At 40.8% G+C, this 15683-nt stretch overlaps 1 protein-coding gene across 2 annotated transcripts in view; it reads right to left on the bottom strand.

The window, feature by feature from the left end:
• ANAPC5 (anaphase promoting complex subunit 5) overlaps positions 1-15683 on the bottom strand; it is a 41441-nt gene that overhangs the window by 14978 nt on the left and 10780 nt on the right. For both annotated transcript variants that reach the window (XM_026018807.2, XM_072722780.1), the window contains exons 5-9: positions 10809-10875; positions 7974-8075; positions 6828-7018; positions 2753-2834; positions 2033-2122 (exon numbers count right to left, since the gene is read on the bottom strand). In XM_026018807.2, the coding sequence (XP_025874592.1) occupies positions 2033-2122; positions 2753-2834; positions 6828-7018; positions 7974-8075; positions 10809-10875 (532 nt within the window). The remainder of the gene's footprint in view (positions 1-2032; positions 2123-2752; positions 2835-6827; positions 7019-7973; positions 8076-10808; positions 10876-15683) is intronic.

The raw sequence follows: 15683 nt of genomic DNA, 5'->3' as shown, positions 1-15683 counted from the left end.
TCCTGGGATCGAACACTGTTTTGGGCTCCGTGCTCAGCCAGGAGTCTTATTCTCCCTCTCCCTCTGCTCATGTGTGTACACCCTCCCTCCCACTCAAATAAATAAATAAAAACAAAACAGTACCTGTCAACAGTGCTGGGCACATTATGGGGTAGGAGATATTTTGTTTCCTTTTTTAATTATTATTTTTTTTAATTTTAAGTAATCTGCTACACCTAATGTGGGCTCTAATTTACAACCCCAAGATCAAGAGTCGCATGCTCTACCAACTGAGCCAGCTAGGCCCCCCTGGAGTAGGAGATTTTTAAAAGGACGCCTATTATGAGCATAATTATATTTTCATTAACTTCTGATGTAATTTTCAAAGGTGGAAGCACAACTTTAAAAAGTCAGCTTAGGGGCACCAGGGTGACTCAGACCATTAAGTGTCTGATCCTTGGTTTCAGCACAGGTGGTGATCTCAGGACCCTGAGATTGAGCTTGAGGTCAGGCTCCACACTCAGCAGGGAGTCTGCTGGAGGATTTTTTTTTTCTCTCCCTCTCCCTCTGCCCCTCCCCCCACTAAAATAAATAAATCTTAAAAAAAAAAGTCAGCTTAAATCCAAAACAAAAATTGTATTTACAAAATCTATCATTTATTATAAGGGACAACTTATTTTTGTCATGATAATCAATTCCGTACATGTGTTCTTTCTCCAAAATGAGTCAAAGGACAATTTACAAATTTAAGAAGTATATACCATGTGTCAATGTGTCAACCTCAATGTTATTTTTTAAGTAGGCTCCCCACCCAGCCTGGAGCTCAACATGGGGCTTAAATTCACAACCTGAGATCAAGAATCAGATGACTGAGCCATTCAGGCACCCCTTCCATTTTTAAAAAGCATATACAATAAGTTATTATGCATGTTACTTTCAGTTTTCCTGGACCATGCTGCAAACTTTATGAGACAGAATGCTTAAACAGTCCCACTGCCATGGTGCAGTTTTCAGCAGATGCTTTCAAGACAGGTTAAGGTTCTGTGAGTGAAAGTAGTCTAGATTCTGACAGTCTTTACTACTACACATGTGAAGACTAAGCCCTTTCACTGCCCCTCAGGATTTGTCACCACAGACTAGAATTCAGGTCCTTGCCTGCACTTAAAATAAGAAAGGACAAATGTGCCTGTTTATTGGTTCCTGGCTTTGTTGACTTTTATATTTATTTATTTATTCATTCATTCATTCATTCATTCATTCATTCATTCATTCATGAGACAGAGAGAGAGAGAGAGAGACAGAGATGCAGGCAGAGGGAGAAGCAGGCTCCATGCAGGGGAGTCCGAGGTGGGACTCAATCCCAGGTCTCCAGGATCGTGCCCTGGAATGAAGGCGGCGCTAAACAGCTGAGCCACCAGGGTTCTATAAAGGGCCACCGTAGTAAATAATTTAGGTTTTGCAGGCCACATTTGGTCTCTGTCACATAGTCTTTGTTGTTTTTTCCCCCAACTATTTAAAAATGTAAAACCCATTCTTATCTTGAGGGCCATTGATAAGCACACAGCATGCCAGACTTGGCCCATGGACTGTAGTTTGCCAATTGCTGGTTTAAAAATAAGTCTTTCCTGAAATTTTTCTACATAAATGTGTGGAAGTCAATGTTGATCAATACACTAAACAAAGATCTCATCAAATTGATCAATGGAACTTTTATAGATGTTATTAAGATAAAGGGAGCAGAGGGCAGCCTGGGTGGCTCAGCAGTTTAGTGCTGCCTTCAGCCCAGGGCCTGATCCTGGAGACCTGGGATCGAGACCCCCGTCGGGTTCCCTGCATGGAGCCTGCTTCTCCCTCTGCCTACATCTCTGCCTCTCTCTGTGTGGTCTCTCATGAATAAATAAATAAAATCTTAAAAAAAAAGAAAAAAGAAAAGAAGCAGAGAGAAACCTATCAAACAGGATTTAGTGATTTGATTAATAGTTAAGGTCAGGAAACTACCAAGAATAAAACCACATGGTTTAGTGAAACAATCTCATACGAAGGTGAGTCTTACCGGTAAGCCAAAATGTACTGCCTTCTTCACAGAGTGCTCTAGCAGAACATAGCTATCGGATCTCTTCTGCCCCAGCACATAAAGCCAGCTCTGGTAAGAGAAATCATCAAAATATATCTCAATGATGATAACAGTTAATGTTCTACTGAAATATCATAATAGTTGTAAGAAATATTTAATAGACAAGATAAATCCTCTAAAATACTCTTTCATCAAGTATGAACCTAAATGAAAACCCCAAACACATTAAAATTGTCAGAGTGAGCTAAACAGCCATTGATCTTCACCTGACAGTAATGAGTGGCAAATATTCCAGAAAAAAACCAGGAAGCTCCCAGAAGGCCTTTAATTGAGAAATTGAGATTCTCAGGAAATGTTAAATGAATTCTGTGTTCTACTTGTGTGTGGTGTTTATGCTTTCATAGGACAATGTCTCATCAGGTACAAGGTGTGGCATACACCTTTTTGTTAATGCCAATGTTTAATGTGGTAGTTTTGGATTAAAATTTGTAGACAAGAAATACACTCCAGGGCAAAACAGAGATCATGGATTAACAAAGATAATAACAATGGGTGGCCTTTTCTGGATTCCCACAACCACCTAGTTTCCCTTCACTGCTAATGGCCTTCCAACTGCAAAACAACCAATGCGAATGAAACCTTTGGAAGGCCAACTCAACCACATGGGCAGAACTCCCAAGACAGGAGAGGGTGGCTCACCAAGCAATGCTGGAGACACACATGATCGTTGGACTCCTGAGCAATCCTAATCGCCTCCTGCAGGGCAAGCTCTGCCTGCTGACTAGAAGCAGACTGAACATTAATAACTCATTAACAATCACAAACATCTCCAAGCAATGTAACAGGAAGGCATCTGTACAGTAATTCATCCCAGTAGGCCTCTGGGTTAGAAGTTGTCAACAACGAGCTTTTTTCATCAGGGGCACTTCCCTCTCCCAGCAGCAAGAAATATTAACAATAGAGACACAGAACATGTACTTTCTCAGGTGGATTTCTACTATAAAGGGCAAGAAAGAATGGCTTTTCTTGATCTCCACTCCTAAGATTTTTACTTTAGTTGTCACCCCTGGGAGGAGAGGTGAGGATAGGATACAATATCTCACTTTTCACTGCATTCCCTTGCCCATTATGTGAATTTTTTTTCTTTTACAAAGGCATTTGATACTTCTGTATTTTTTCAAAACTAGTTAAAGAGTAGTTTAAGAATAATCACTTCAGAGATTTTTTTTTTTTTCTGCTGACATGGTTCCCCTCCATCTGGGATGTCTCCCTAATCTCAAGTTCTGTGGAAATTCAGCCAACTATCCTTGGCCCCACTGAGCTCCCACCTCTGGAAACACTCACAGGAATGCTATCTGTAATCCACCTTGCAGTGCTTAATTAAATACTACTGTGTATCACCTTCTACTTATTTAATCTGTGTTAATTTTATTTCTTCAACTCATTTACAAACCTACAGAGGGCAAGCTCTTAAATTTTGGGTTTCCTGGTGGCAGGTCACAGAAAAGAATTTCTGTAAGTGCAGGGTTACAGAAAATCAAATCAGAAATTCAACGGGTATCACTTATTTAAGAAAAATTTACATAAGGAATTTTCTTTAAAATTAGCATTAGCTTCACATAATCCATTTTAATTGGGGAGAGCTGAATTGTCCTCAATAATCACTTATTTAAATAGAGACTTGATACATTTTTATCTATTTTACATTTCTTTTAAATTCCTTTCAAAGCTGAGATGCAATAGGACATAAGCTACTTGAGGGCAGAAAGCATATCATCACACACAGACCCTCAATAAATATCAGTTAATTTAACTTTTTTGAATATCTGAAGACCAAATAAGTAATGTTAAGTTTTTTTTAAAAAAAGATTTTGGGGAGAACTGTATAGATAATATGCTAAAACTAAAGAGAGATTACTTTTTCCAGGTAGGAAGAAAAGTTAGATCTACCCAATGGTAGCTCTCAGATTGAAGACCACTTTATTTTTTTTTTTTTAATTTTTTTTTTTAAATTTTTATTTATTTATGATAGTCACACAGAGAGAGAGAGAGAGAGAGGCAGAGACACAGGCAGAGGGAGAAGCAGGCTCCATGCACCGGGAGCCCGACGTGGGATTCGATCCCTGGTCTCCAGGATCGTGCCCTGGGCCAAAGGCAGGCGCCAAACCGCTGCGCCACCCAGGGATCCCTGAAGACCACTTTAAATCTCTATTCAAATATTAAGTTAACAGAGGTTAGGGAGGGTTGACCTGCTACCTTATTATTTAAACAGACACTTCAAATTGAAGGAGTGATCTGTGCATATATCTGGAGGAATATCCCTTATGAAACCAACAGCACTCTCTAACCTCTATCCTCATCTATCACCTTTATGTATTATGTGTAATGTTGTTTGTTCTTTATCTCCCCAACCATAAACTCCATGAGAACAGGGAGTTTTTCCCTCCTTTTACACTGCTGTACCCTCAACGCCTAACACAATGCCTGTTACACAGCAGATGCTCAATAAACAATTATACCAATTTTCAAAAAAATCCTCACAATCCTATAAGCTAAGTGACAAATATTTATACAGGCTCACAACTCCAAGACTAGAAACAATGATGCATGGACTTGAGTAAATTAATTAGCAATTAATTTGATGCAGTTAGACACCTCTCCTAATGTAAATATATAAATTCTATACACCAACAGATTACTTGTATCCAGAAGGCAGGATACAAATTTCCAAACCCTAGCAGAAGCTGTTTTGAACAGAGAAATCAGTCAGTGGTAAACACTACAAATGATGTTGCTATTGGGGCACTTGGGTAGTAGCTCAGTGGTTGAGACTCTGCCTTTAGCTCAGATCATGATCCTGGGGTCCTGGGATCGAGTCCCACATCAGGCTCCCCGCAGGGAGTCTACTTCTCCCTCTGCCTATGTCTCTGCCTCTCTCTTTCTGTCTCTCATGAATAAATAAATAAAATCTTAAAAAATAAAATCATGTTGCTATTAGGAGAACATAAAAAATGAAAGGTCCTGATTAAGAGGTTGTGACAGCTGGGCAGACAAAAAGAAGTTGATGATCAAAAGATAACACAGCATCTCATAAAATCATGGAGTTTGGAGCAGATTTGAATCTTTCTGAGTCCCACTATCAATCTGTTGCTTGAATTCCCTTACAGACACCTGGTCTAGGCTTGAGACCTTGACACTTCCACAGAGGTTCCATATGGGACCACCTTCCTTATCATGGGCAAAGCATGGCCCTTCCCTTGCACTTCCCAGTTCTAGTTCTCCAGGAATCATATCCTTAGTCATCTACACTGTCTTCACATGGCCTTTCACGTCACAAAGATGCCAAACACATGGTTGGCTAAATCATTTTCTCTCCGGGCCCACCATTCTCATATCCTCCCACAGTTTTTTCTTTGTTTTTTATAATATTTATTATTTATTTATTCGTGAGAGACAGACAGAGAGAGAGAGAGAGAGAGAGAGAGGCAGAGACACGGGCAGAGGGAGAAGCAGGCCCCATGCAGGGAACCCAACACGGGACTCGACCCCGGGACTCTAGGATCACGCCCTGGGCTGAAGGCAGGTGCTAAACCGCTGAGCCACCCAGGGATCTCCCTTTTAAAAAAAAAATAATATTTATTAATTTTTTGTTTGTTTTCAAGATTTTATTTATTTATTCATCAGAGACAGAGAGAGACATGCAGAGAGAGGCAGAGACATAGGCAAAGGGAGAAGTAGACTCCCTGCAGGGAGCCCAATGCAGCACTTGATCCCGGGACTCCAGGATCAAGTCCTGAGCCAAAGGCAGACGCTCAACCACTAAGGCACCCATGTGCCCTTCTCCCATAGTTTATACGACATGGCTTTGAACACCTACAAGGAGACTGTCCCCCACACAAATTTCAGTCTATGTTCCTTTTAAATGTGACAATCAGAAATTGATAAGCTAACCCATACATCAAGGGTTGCCGAAGTCTCAATTGAACTTTGGATGCTATATTTCTATTAATACACCCAATAGTTTCTATTCAAAATACCTGTAGCAGAGACCACATTTCTCTCAAAGAGGATAAAGCCACAGGGGGCTTTATTAATTGACCCTTTCAATTAGTAATTCCCTACTTTTTCAACGTTAGTTACATTATCTCATTGTTTCCAAAATAGCTTCCGTGTTTTAAGTTTTTATCCACATAACTCTATTTACTGAATAATAATTGGGCAATTTTCCTAGTCGTATTCATCAAAATCATAAGCATATCTTAGCAATGGCATAAGCCAGTGTCACCCCACTGGGCTGCCTGAATTCCATCCAAAAGCACAAACGTTCGGCTTAGTAAACTGTACAGTGTTTCATCCAGTACAAGTACCACTTCCTTTTGGCTTTTTGAAACACTGTAAATAGCTTTTGTATCCCCATTATTACCTCCGAAAAATCCTTTTGGGAACCTCTGGCCTAATGACCTAATTTCCTTTTAATTCAACGGCTGTTGTTCTTAGAAGTAATGACAGAGGCCAAGCAATACGAGAGTCACGCTCCACAGGGACACTAGGGGGCAGGCTGCTGAAGCAGAAGTGGAAACTCCTGTCCAGGGAAAGCTTCCCTCTTCGCAAGGTACGGACAAGCCCAGGTTCCTTCTTTTTTCTCTTTCTTTCTCTTTCTCTCTCCCTCCCTTCCTTTCTCTCTCTTTTTAATAAAACAGCAATTAACATATACATCCCAGTTAACGCCTGAGAGTCATTCTTAGGTTCAGCGGGGACAGACCTACGGACTCACTAGTGACCGAAGCGGCAGTGCAGGGCGGCCAGGTTCAGCGCCGCGTATCTGAGGCTCCGGCCGTAACCCTCCTCCCCGTTACTTTTGCTTTCGGCCCCGGTAAGGATCAGGCGATCGAAATAATGAAGAAGGCTGTGTGTTGAACTGAAAACATCTTGAACTCGAAGGTTGTTTAAGTAGCTGAGATAGTGCTGAAACAAGAAACAATCCAGGTATTTTAAATGTTCGGGCTCAGAGCATCTTGCTGACTGCAAACACCAGGGTCCCTCCGCCAGCCCCCCAGTAACACGGTTCAGCATCATCTTTCCCCCACAAGCAGGATAAAACAAGTTTTCTCCTTAAGAGTCCCCAAATGAAAAATGGGAGCCCCATTAGGATTTGTGTCAGGGTTTTATCCTAAATATACATCCACTATGCCATTGGTTATATGAGCACCCAAGGGTGATGGGGTGGGGTGGGGGTGGGGGGCACCCACCCAGCTTGGGTATTAAGGAATACTGTGAGCTCAAAAGTAAAGGGTTTTTTTTTTCTGAATTCACATAAAAATCATAGCATTAATTTCTGTAAATGTCGAAGTCATAATACAGTGAGTCTAACTAGTTTACTAAGGTAATTATCGTGGGTTTTGACACTATTTTCATTTTGTTTGATTCACTGAATTAAACTTCCCTCCAACTGGCATATCCCAGTTACTACCGAGCAAAGCAGATGTATTGCTGCAGGAGAATAAAGATGTCAAATCCAGCTACTATTTAGAAAGTTAGAGAGAGAGAGAGAGAGAGAGAGAAGGTTTTCAGGGTAAAAATCCAGTAAGGAATGGAACTATTTGAATTAAAAAAAAGGGGGGGGGGGAGAAAGGAAAAGAATTTTTAGCCCCAAAACTTGAAGGAAAAAAAAAAGTCTACTCTATCATTTACCCAAAATTTGGAGCCTCAGAGAAACGATGCATGAATGAGAAGAGCAATAGACTGAAGAAAACTCTAATGGCCTGGGGATGAGGGCTGGGAGGGAAAGCTTCCCTATGGAGGCTTCTTGACTTGCCAACCTTTCCTTCCAAAAAACAGGGCCAATGGGCCAGTCCTCATTTGCATGGCTCTTCAATGTAAAGAGTAGCCTCATCATGGCTTTCCAACTCAAATGACTCACCGCTTCAGCAAAATCAGGATTAAATTTCAACAAGTTGTTCAGTTCTTTCTGCAAAGATGCTGGAGTGAGGGCTTTCGTCTCATCATTCTTTAACAAAGAAGCCTGAAATTTAAAAATGACAACTTGGTGGAAAGAAATGGCCAATAAACATATGGAAATGCATCCTAACCAGCATCCCGATTATGGTCTTTTCTACAGCTATTTTCTCCTCTTGACCACACAAAACACTATTTCCTCTTCTTGAAACACAGAGCCTCCCAACTACCTCTCCCCAGTCACATGTTCCTTGCATTCCTTGCAAACTCCTATTCCTCCTCAGACCCCACTTTAGACTTCAGCCACTTGGTTGTATCACCTTCTAGACTAGGTAAGGTCCCATAAGCTCCTACTTGGACCATAAGGCCCCTGCTTACGCATTAACCCTTCCTGTAGTACCTATCAAACTACATTAAAGCACCAATGTGACCCCACCCCAGACTGTGACCACCTCCAGAATCGGTAGTGCATCCAGCACTGCAAAGGGCCTCATAGCACTCAGGTATCTGTTTCATGTAGATGGTACCAGCAATGATCATACAAAATATATAAAACTAGTTCTAAATTAAATATTAGTACTTAACTTTGTTACAGACACTTCATTTTTACCTAAATTTTTATTTAGAAGTTAATAATTTCTAATTTCATTTGAATTCATTATATCATTATAGAAGATTCCAAAAACATTAGAAAGACACACAGGGGAAACAAAAATCATGTGTAACCCCTCCACACAGAAATAATACTGTTAATAGTGTCTTATTCCAGTCTTTTTTTTTTCCAGTCTTTTTTCTTTTTTTTTTTTTTCCAGTCTTTTTTCTATGTGTGTGGGATATATATGTGTGTATACATACAGGTATACACATATACCGTATTTTTAACATATTAGAACATGGTATATCATTTTACTTTCTGTTCTTTTCTTCTAATAATATAAAGTTTATCTCATCAAAGTCTTTGAAAATATGATTTTTAAAGCAAAAGTAAACTGTGACTGTCATGTTTATTGCAAATAAACATATTTATTTTCTCATGTTATTGTTTGCCTTTTAGTTTTGTTGGAATGTGTTCTGACATGCAGACGTTTTTAATTTTAATGCTGAAAAATCAAATGATGATCTTCCTACATGTTTACTTCCATAGCTTTTATGTTTAAAAAGTCTTTCCCCACCCAGAGATCAGTTAAAAGTTAATATGTAGTTCCTTCTGGCCTAATTAAAACTTTAAATATTCACATTTACCCTTTAATTCATCTGTAATATACTGAAGTATGAGGATCTAGCTATATTTTCTCCTCCATACTTAACCAATTGTCTAAATGGGTTTTTCTAATCTGTTTGAAATTCATCTGCAGGGGTGATTCTATCACTTTTCCTCTAGACCTAAACGTTACATTTTTCTGCAGAAAGAAAATTAATAACCAAATTAAAGAAAATTAGAAAAATAGAGCAAAATATCAAAAATTCTATGCTTGAATAATAACATGGGAGAAAAATATTTGGCTTTGGTTACCAAGCAAATGAAAAAGTATGGCTGAAAAGCACCATCAAGAAATGTCTGGTGTGAAGTGTACTGATGTCTGCAACTTGAAATGCATCAAAAATGAAAGATGAAATGATGGCTGGATAAGGGATGTGAAGGTATATGATAAGCACAGAGCAAAATAATAATGTGGTGGGTATATGGATATTCACTAGGCAATGCTTTTCAACTTTTCTTTCTATTTGAAAATGTCCATAATAAAATGTTAGGGGAAGGGAAGTAAGCCTTCCAAATCACATCTTTGGGCTGTGTTAGTCATAAACTATTATAAAATCAGCATGCATTATAGCTTTAAGAAAAATAAAATCATGAGGCAATTGGCTAGCTCAGTAGAGCATGTGACTCTTGATCTTGGAGTTTTAAGTTCAAGCCCCATGTTGGGTGTAGAGATTACTTAAAAATAGAATCTTAGGGGGATCCCTGGGTGGCTCAGCGGTTTAGCACCTACCTTTGACCCAGGGCGTGATCCTGGAATCCCAGGATCAAGTCCCACATCAGGCTCCTGACATGGAGCCTGCTTCTCCCTCTGCCAGTGTCTCTGCCCACCCCCTTCTCTATGTCTATCAAGAATAAATAAATAAATAAAATCCTTTTAAAAAATGTAAAAAACTATTTAAAAAAATAGAATCTTAAAAAAAAAAAACAGAAAAAGAAAATCACACACAAAATCAGAAAGAACACACAACCACCACTGTATAGTTAGTGAAGAAGAGAGGACAGAGAATAAGAAATAATGCAAATTCATTAATAAGCCTAACAAAAGAGGCATATGTGATGACATATAATTTGTTTTTATCATTTTTAAAGATTTTATTTATTTATTTGTTTGAGAAAGAGAGGGGGGGGATACCTGGGTAGCTCAGTGGTTGAGCGTCTGCCTTCAGCTTGGGGCGTGATCCCGGAGTTCCGGGATTGAATCCCACATTGGGCTCCCTGCATGGAGCCTGCTTTTCCCTCTGCCTATGTCTCTGCATCTCTCTGTGTGTCTCTCATGAATAAATAAGTAAAAGTCTATAAAAAACAAAAAAGAAAGAGAGAGAGCAGGGGAGAGGCAAAGGGAAAGAGAGAGCAACGAAGAGAATCTCCAGTAGACTTCTCAGTGAGGGCAGAGCCTGACATAGGGCTCGATCCCACAACCCTGAGATCATGACCTGAGCCAAAACCAAGAGTCAGATGCTTAACTGACTGAACCACCCAGGTGCCTCTCCACAGGATTTGTTTTTAAAAGTTTGTGATAAAATAACAGAATTAACATACCTGTTGAGAAAGAAAATATTCTGCTTGTTTTTGGGAGAGAGGCCCACTGCAAGATACCTCCTCTTCTCTGGAAAAAAATAAAACAAAACTACTAAGGAATTACACAACAAGGATGGGTGAACTAGGTGAGGGGGACTAAGGAGCCCACCTGTTGTGAGGAGTACCAAGTGTCTTATGAAGTGTTCAATCACTATATTGTACACCTGAAACTGATACGACACTGTATAGTAACTAACTGAAACTAAAATAAAAATTTTAAATGGCAAACAAAAAGGAATTACACAACAGCAAGAATAGTAAGTCAAATAGCTTTATCAAAAAGAGCTCAAAACCTTTACAATTAATTCTCTCCTCTCAGGAATAGAAAAAACATGGGATGCCTGGGTGGCTTAGTGGTTGAGTGAATCTGCCTTCAGCTCAGCACATGATCCTGGAGACCCGGGATTGAATCCTGCATTGGGCTCCCTGCATGGAGCCTGCTTCTCCCTCTACCTGTGTCTCTGCCTTCCTCTCTCTGTGTGTCTCTCATGAATAAATAAATAAATAAAAATCTTAAAAAAAAAAAAAAAGGAATAGAAAAAAACATAAATAAAAATTGATATTGAACAACCCGCCAAAGTTCACACAATATCATTGTGGACAGTTATAGACCTAAGTTCTACATAGTATGATCTTTCCACCACGCACAAATCTCATGGTACCCAATATAAAGCTCTGCAGTGGTACCCCCTCAGCTTCCAGGATAAAGTCCACACTGCTTAGCAGGACAGGCACAATGCTCCATGAGTGGCCCTAGCTGCTCACTACCTCTCACCTTTGCCTTTTCTTGCTCATCCACGCCCCCGGCCTGAGACCTCCTCACAGACCTCCTATTGAGCCAAGATGCCCCCACTGCTTCCTTGGCCTACAGGGCCATTGTCCCACCCAGCTGAACTGCAGTACACCATCCATCATTCAAGACTGACTCAAGTGTCATGTCCTCTGAGAATCTCTCCTGATATCTCTCACTGTAGCTCCCACTGTCTCCCAGAGAGGCTAAGAACAGCGCCTATGCATTGCCACACCTGTATGCTTTTACTTGCAACTGGATGCCAAAACCCAGCACCATCCCTAGGACCAAAACAGGTACTCAGGGTTTGGGAAATGAATGAATGAGTGAAGTTTCTAACTCCTTGCTACAGATACAAGTTGTGGTGTACTCAAGAGCAGGAAAAAGTGGCTTCTCCCAAGAAATAATCATTTGCCTAGAAATCTACATCATGCAGAATCAACAAACAAGGAATATAGGGATATAAAACTAGGCTTGAGAAATCTATGCATGCACAACAGAAAAGTCTTATTGTGAGAGCAAAATAGGAGTAATGCCCTTTTGCCACAAGACACTGAAGAAATAGGGGTTTTTTTAAATTTTATTTATTTATTTATGAGAAACACACACAGAGAGAGAGGCACAGATACAAGCAAAGGGAGAAGCAGGCTCCACGCAGGGAGCCCGACGTGGGACTTGATCTCGGGTCTCCAGGATCGCACCCCAGGCTGCTGAAGGCGGCGCTAAAACACTGAGCCACCCAGGCTGCCCAAGAAATGGCTTCTCTATAGGATTATGGTAAGTATAAAAATCAATATTTACTCATCAATAATGCTTTTATAAGCACCCTGCATCTAATGCAGTACTTGTCCAACTTTTACGTAAACGATATGTGAATGGATATTCTGAAGGAAAATGTTTCTGAGGTTACATATTGTGGGGAAAGTCACACACACTCTATCTTACTTGGAGATTCACGATGTATGTGAGAGAAATCCAACAGAAAGAAACTTTATTTACTTTTGTTTAATGTACCATTTACCAGGACGCCTGGGTTGCTCAGTGGTTGAGCATCTGCCTTCGGCTCAGGGCATGGTCCCAGGGCCTAGGATCGAGTCCCCCATCTGGCTCCCTGCATGGAGCCTGCTTCTCCTCCCTCTGCCTATGTCTCTGCCCCTCTCACTCTCTGTGCTCTAGTAAATAAATAAATAAAATCTTAAAATAGAGAATGTACCATTTACCAAACTCATTGAACAAAGAAGAATCCTTTCCTTGTACCTTTCAAGAAGCACTAGTATTCCACAGAAAACACTTTGGGAGATGCTGCTCTAATATTCTCTTGGTTTCATTTCTGATAATTATTACCTAATAATCCCTGGGGCAGTGTATCAGATTCTGCCACCATCAGAGCTGTCAAGAACTAGCCCCAACCCAGGTCTAACAAAGATTGGTGACACAACAGTGACCGGGAGGGAAATGGAAAACAAATTCACCAGCCAAGTTCTCAAATGAAAAACAGTTAAGTATCTGGGCAGTAAGGAGCCCTTTGCTCTTAACATGCGCCATAACCAAGGTAAACCCAAGGCTTGGAATAAGTATGGCTGCACATAAAAAGGCTGCAGATAGGTAAGAATCTGAATGAAACTGGACACACAGTACTGATCCTACTGCCTTTAAAGTCCACAATGGTCAGGGCACCCTGGCCAGCTCAGTCGGTATAGCCTGTGACTCCTACTCTCACAGTTTTAAGTTCGAGCCCCATGTTTGGTGTAGAGATTACTTAAAAATGAAATCTTTTTTTTTTTTTAAATAAAATCTTAAAGCCTACAATGCTATTTACCAAATACTTTATTTCCTTAAACCCCATGCCCTGAAAATTGAGGGTAGCTTATAAGGAAAAACACATGACCAATAAGGTTAGTAGAGAAAACCAGGATCATGCAAAATGATTCTAAAAGAAGGGAAATACAGTTCCCACAAATGAAGATCAAATTTGGCTGTGGCCTCTCTGGTGGCAATCGTGGCTGACATGAACCACCTTGGGAAGAGCAAATAAAAACACCAGGGCCCAAACCATCCATTACGGACTCTTCCTGCTTCCTCAGGGCCCCAAAATACATGCAGGAAAAAAATAACTCGTGAGAAGCCACAGAGGTATTCAATTTAGGAAAAGGGCCACTCATTTGGGAAAGGGGCTCAACGTTACCTTGCTTATAAATCCTACTAGTTGCTGAGACAGAATTTTAGACTTACTATTGCTGTAAATCAACGGCATCTAAGCTGGGTCCATGAATGGGCTTTAAGAAGTCCATGAACTGGGGTTCCCTGGGTGGCTCAGTGGTTTAGCACCTGCCTTCAGCCCAAGGTGTGATTCTGGAGTCCTGGGATTGAGTCCCACATTCGGCTCCTTGCATGGAGCCTGCTTCTCCTCTCTCTGCCTGTGTCTTTGCCTCTCTTTCTAGGTCTCTCATGAATAAACAAATAAAATGTTTAAAAAAAAAAGTTGGCAAAGATGTGCATTTCTAATAAGGACCCAATACATGGCATCTGTCAGATTCTCAGAAGTCTGGAGATTACTCTAAGGGGCTTAAACCTACCACTGTAATTGAAAATTTTAAAATATGAGATCAATCAACAGAGGTTTGTTGTTGTTTCTGAATACTCGCAATGCATAAAACTCCACTCTAGGTCCTGGAGGACATAAAATGTGTTAATAGGCTTACAAGTCCTGGGGAAGGCTAAGACCAGCCCAGGTGAGAAGATGGCAGTAAGTGATAAATGCCAAATGTGAATATGAACTCTGCACTGAGAAATGGGGGAATCCCTTGCAAGTTGGGAAGGAGCAGGAAAAATGATAAGGAAGAAGGCATTCCAGGAAAGGAAAACAAAAGATGAGACCCTAGACAGGCTGAGGCAAGGGATCCAAGCTGAGAAACTGAACTAAGGTCAGAAAGGTCAGCTGTGGGGTTCCTGGGTGGTTCAGTCAGTTAAGTGTCTGCCTTCAGCTCAGGTCATGATCTGCAAATGAACCCGTAGGTAGGGCTCCCTGCTCAGTGGGGAGCCTGCTTCTCCCTCTCCCTCTGCCCCTCCCCCAGCTTATGCTTTCTCTCAAATAAAATTCTGAAAGAAGAAAGAAAGAAAGAAAGAAAGAAAGAAAGAAAGAAAGAAAGAAAGAAAGAAAGAAAGAAAGAAAAAAGGAAAGAAAAGAAAAGAAAAGAAAGAAAGAAAGAAAGAAAGAAAGAAAGAAAGAAAGAAAGAAGAAAGAAGGAAGGAAGGAAGGAAGGAAGGAGAAGGAAGGAAGGAAGGAAGGAAGGAAGGAAGGAAGGAGAAGGAAGGAAGGAAAGAAAGAAAAAGAAAGAAGAAAGAAGGAAAGGAAGGAAGGAAGGAAGGAGAAGGAAGGAAGGAAGGAAAAAAGAAAGAAAGAAAGAAAGAAAGAAAGAAAGAAAGAAAGAAAGAAAGAAAGAAGAAAGAAAGAAAGAAAAGAAAAGAAAAGAAAAGAAAAGAAAAGAAAAGAAAGAAAAGAAAAGAAAGGAAAGAAAGGAAGAAAGAAAGAAAAAGAGAAATAAAGAATCAACTATGGAAGGTCTCGAACACCTGGTGGGGAGACTGTGGAATCCTTGGAGGTTTCTGAGCAGAGTATTGACAGAAGTAGGGGAGACCAGGGACTGGGGCAGGAACAGTTACCAGACATCCGAGGAGGAAGCAAGGACACCACCCTTCTGAAGGATGTGACCAGAGGGCGTGAAGCAGCCCCTCTCCCAAAGCCACACTGTTCTGTCTGTGCCTCCAACATGGTGGCTTGTCCTGTCTTGGAAGCTGTGCGTGTGCCGTGTGTTCTGGCATTTCCTCCCGGCTCCTTCATCACCTGGCTCCCTCTCCAGCCAAAACCCCAGTCCCTCTACCCCTGGGTCCCATTTCCTTTCAACGGCACAGACTTACTCTGAAACTACATTACTTACCAACGGCCTCTCTCTTATCTGGCCCTCCCCACGAGCCTCCAGGAGGACAGGGCCTCCTCTTGGCTGACAACACAGCACTGAAACATGGTGCCGGGTACACAGGAAGCA

This window comes from Vulpes vulpes, chromosome 10 (assembly GCF_048418805.1).
Source record: "Vulpes vulpes isolate BD-2025 chromosome 10, VulVul3, whole genome shotgun sequence".
Taxonomy (NCBI): domain Eukaryota; kingdom Metazoa; phylum Chordata; class Mammalia; order Carnivora; family Canidae; genus Vulpes; species Vulpes vulpes.
Note: the sequence above shows the minus strand (reverse complement) of the source record. Positions and strands in the feature narration are given on the sequence as shown.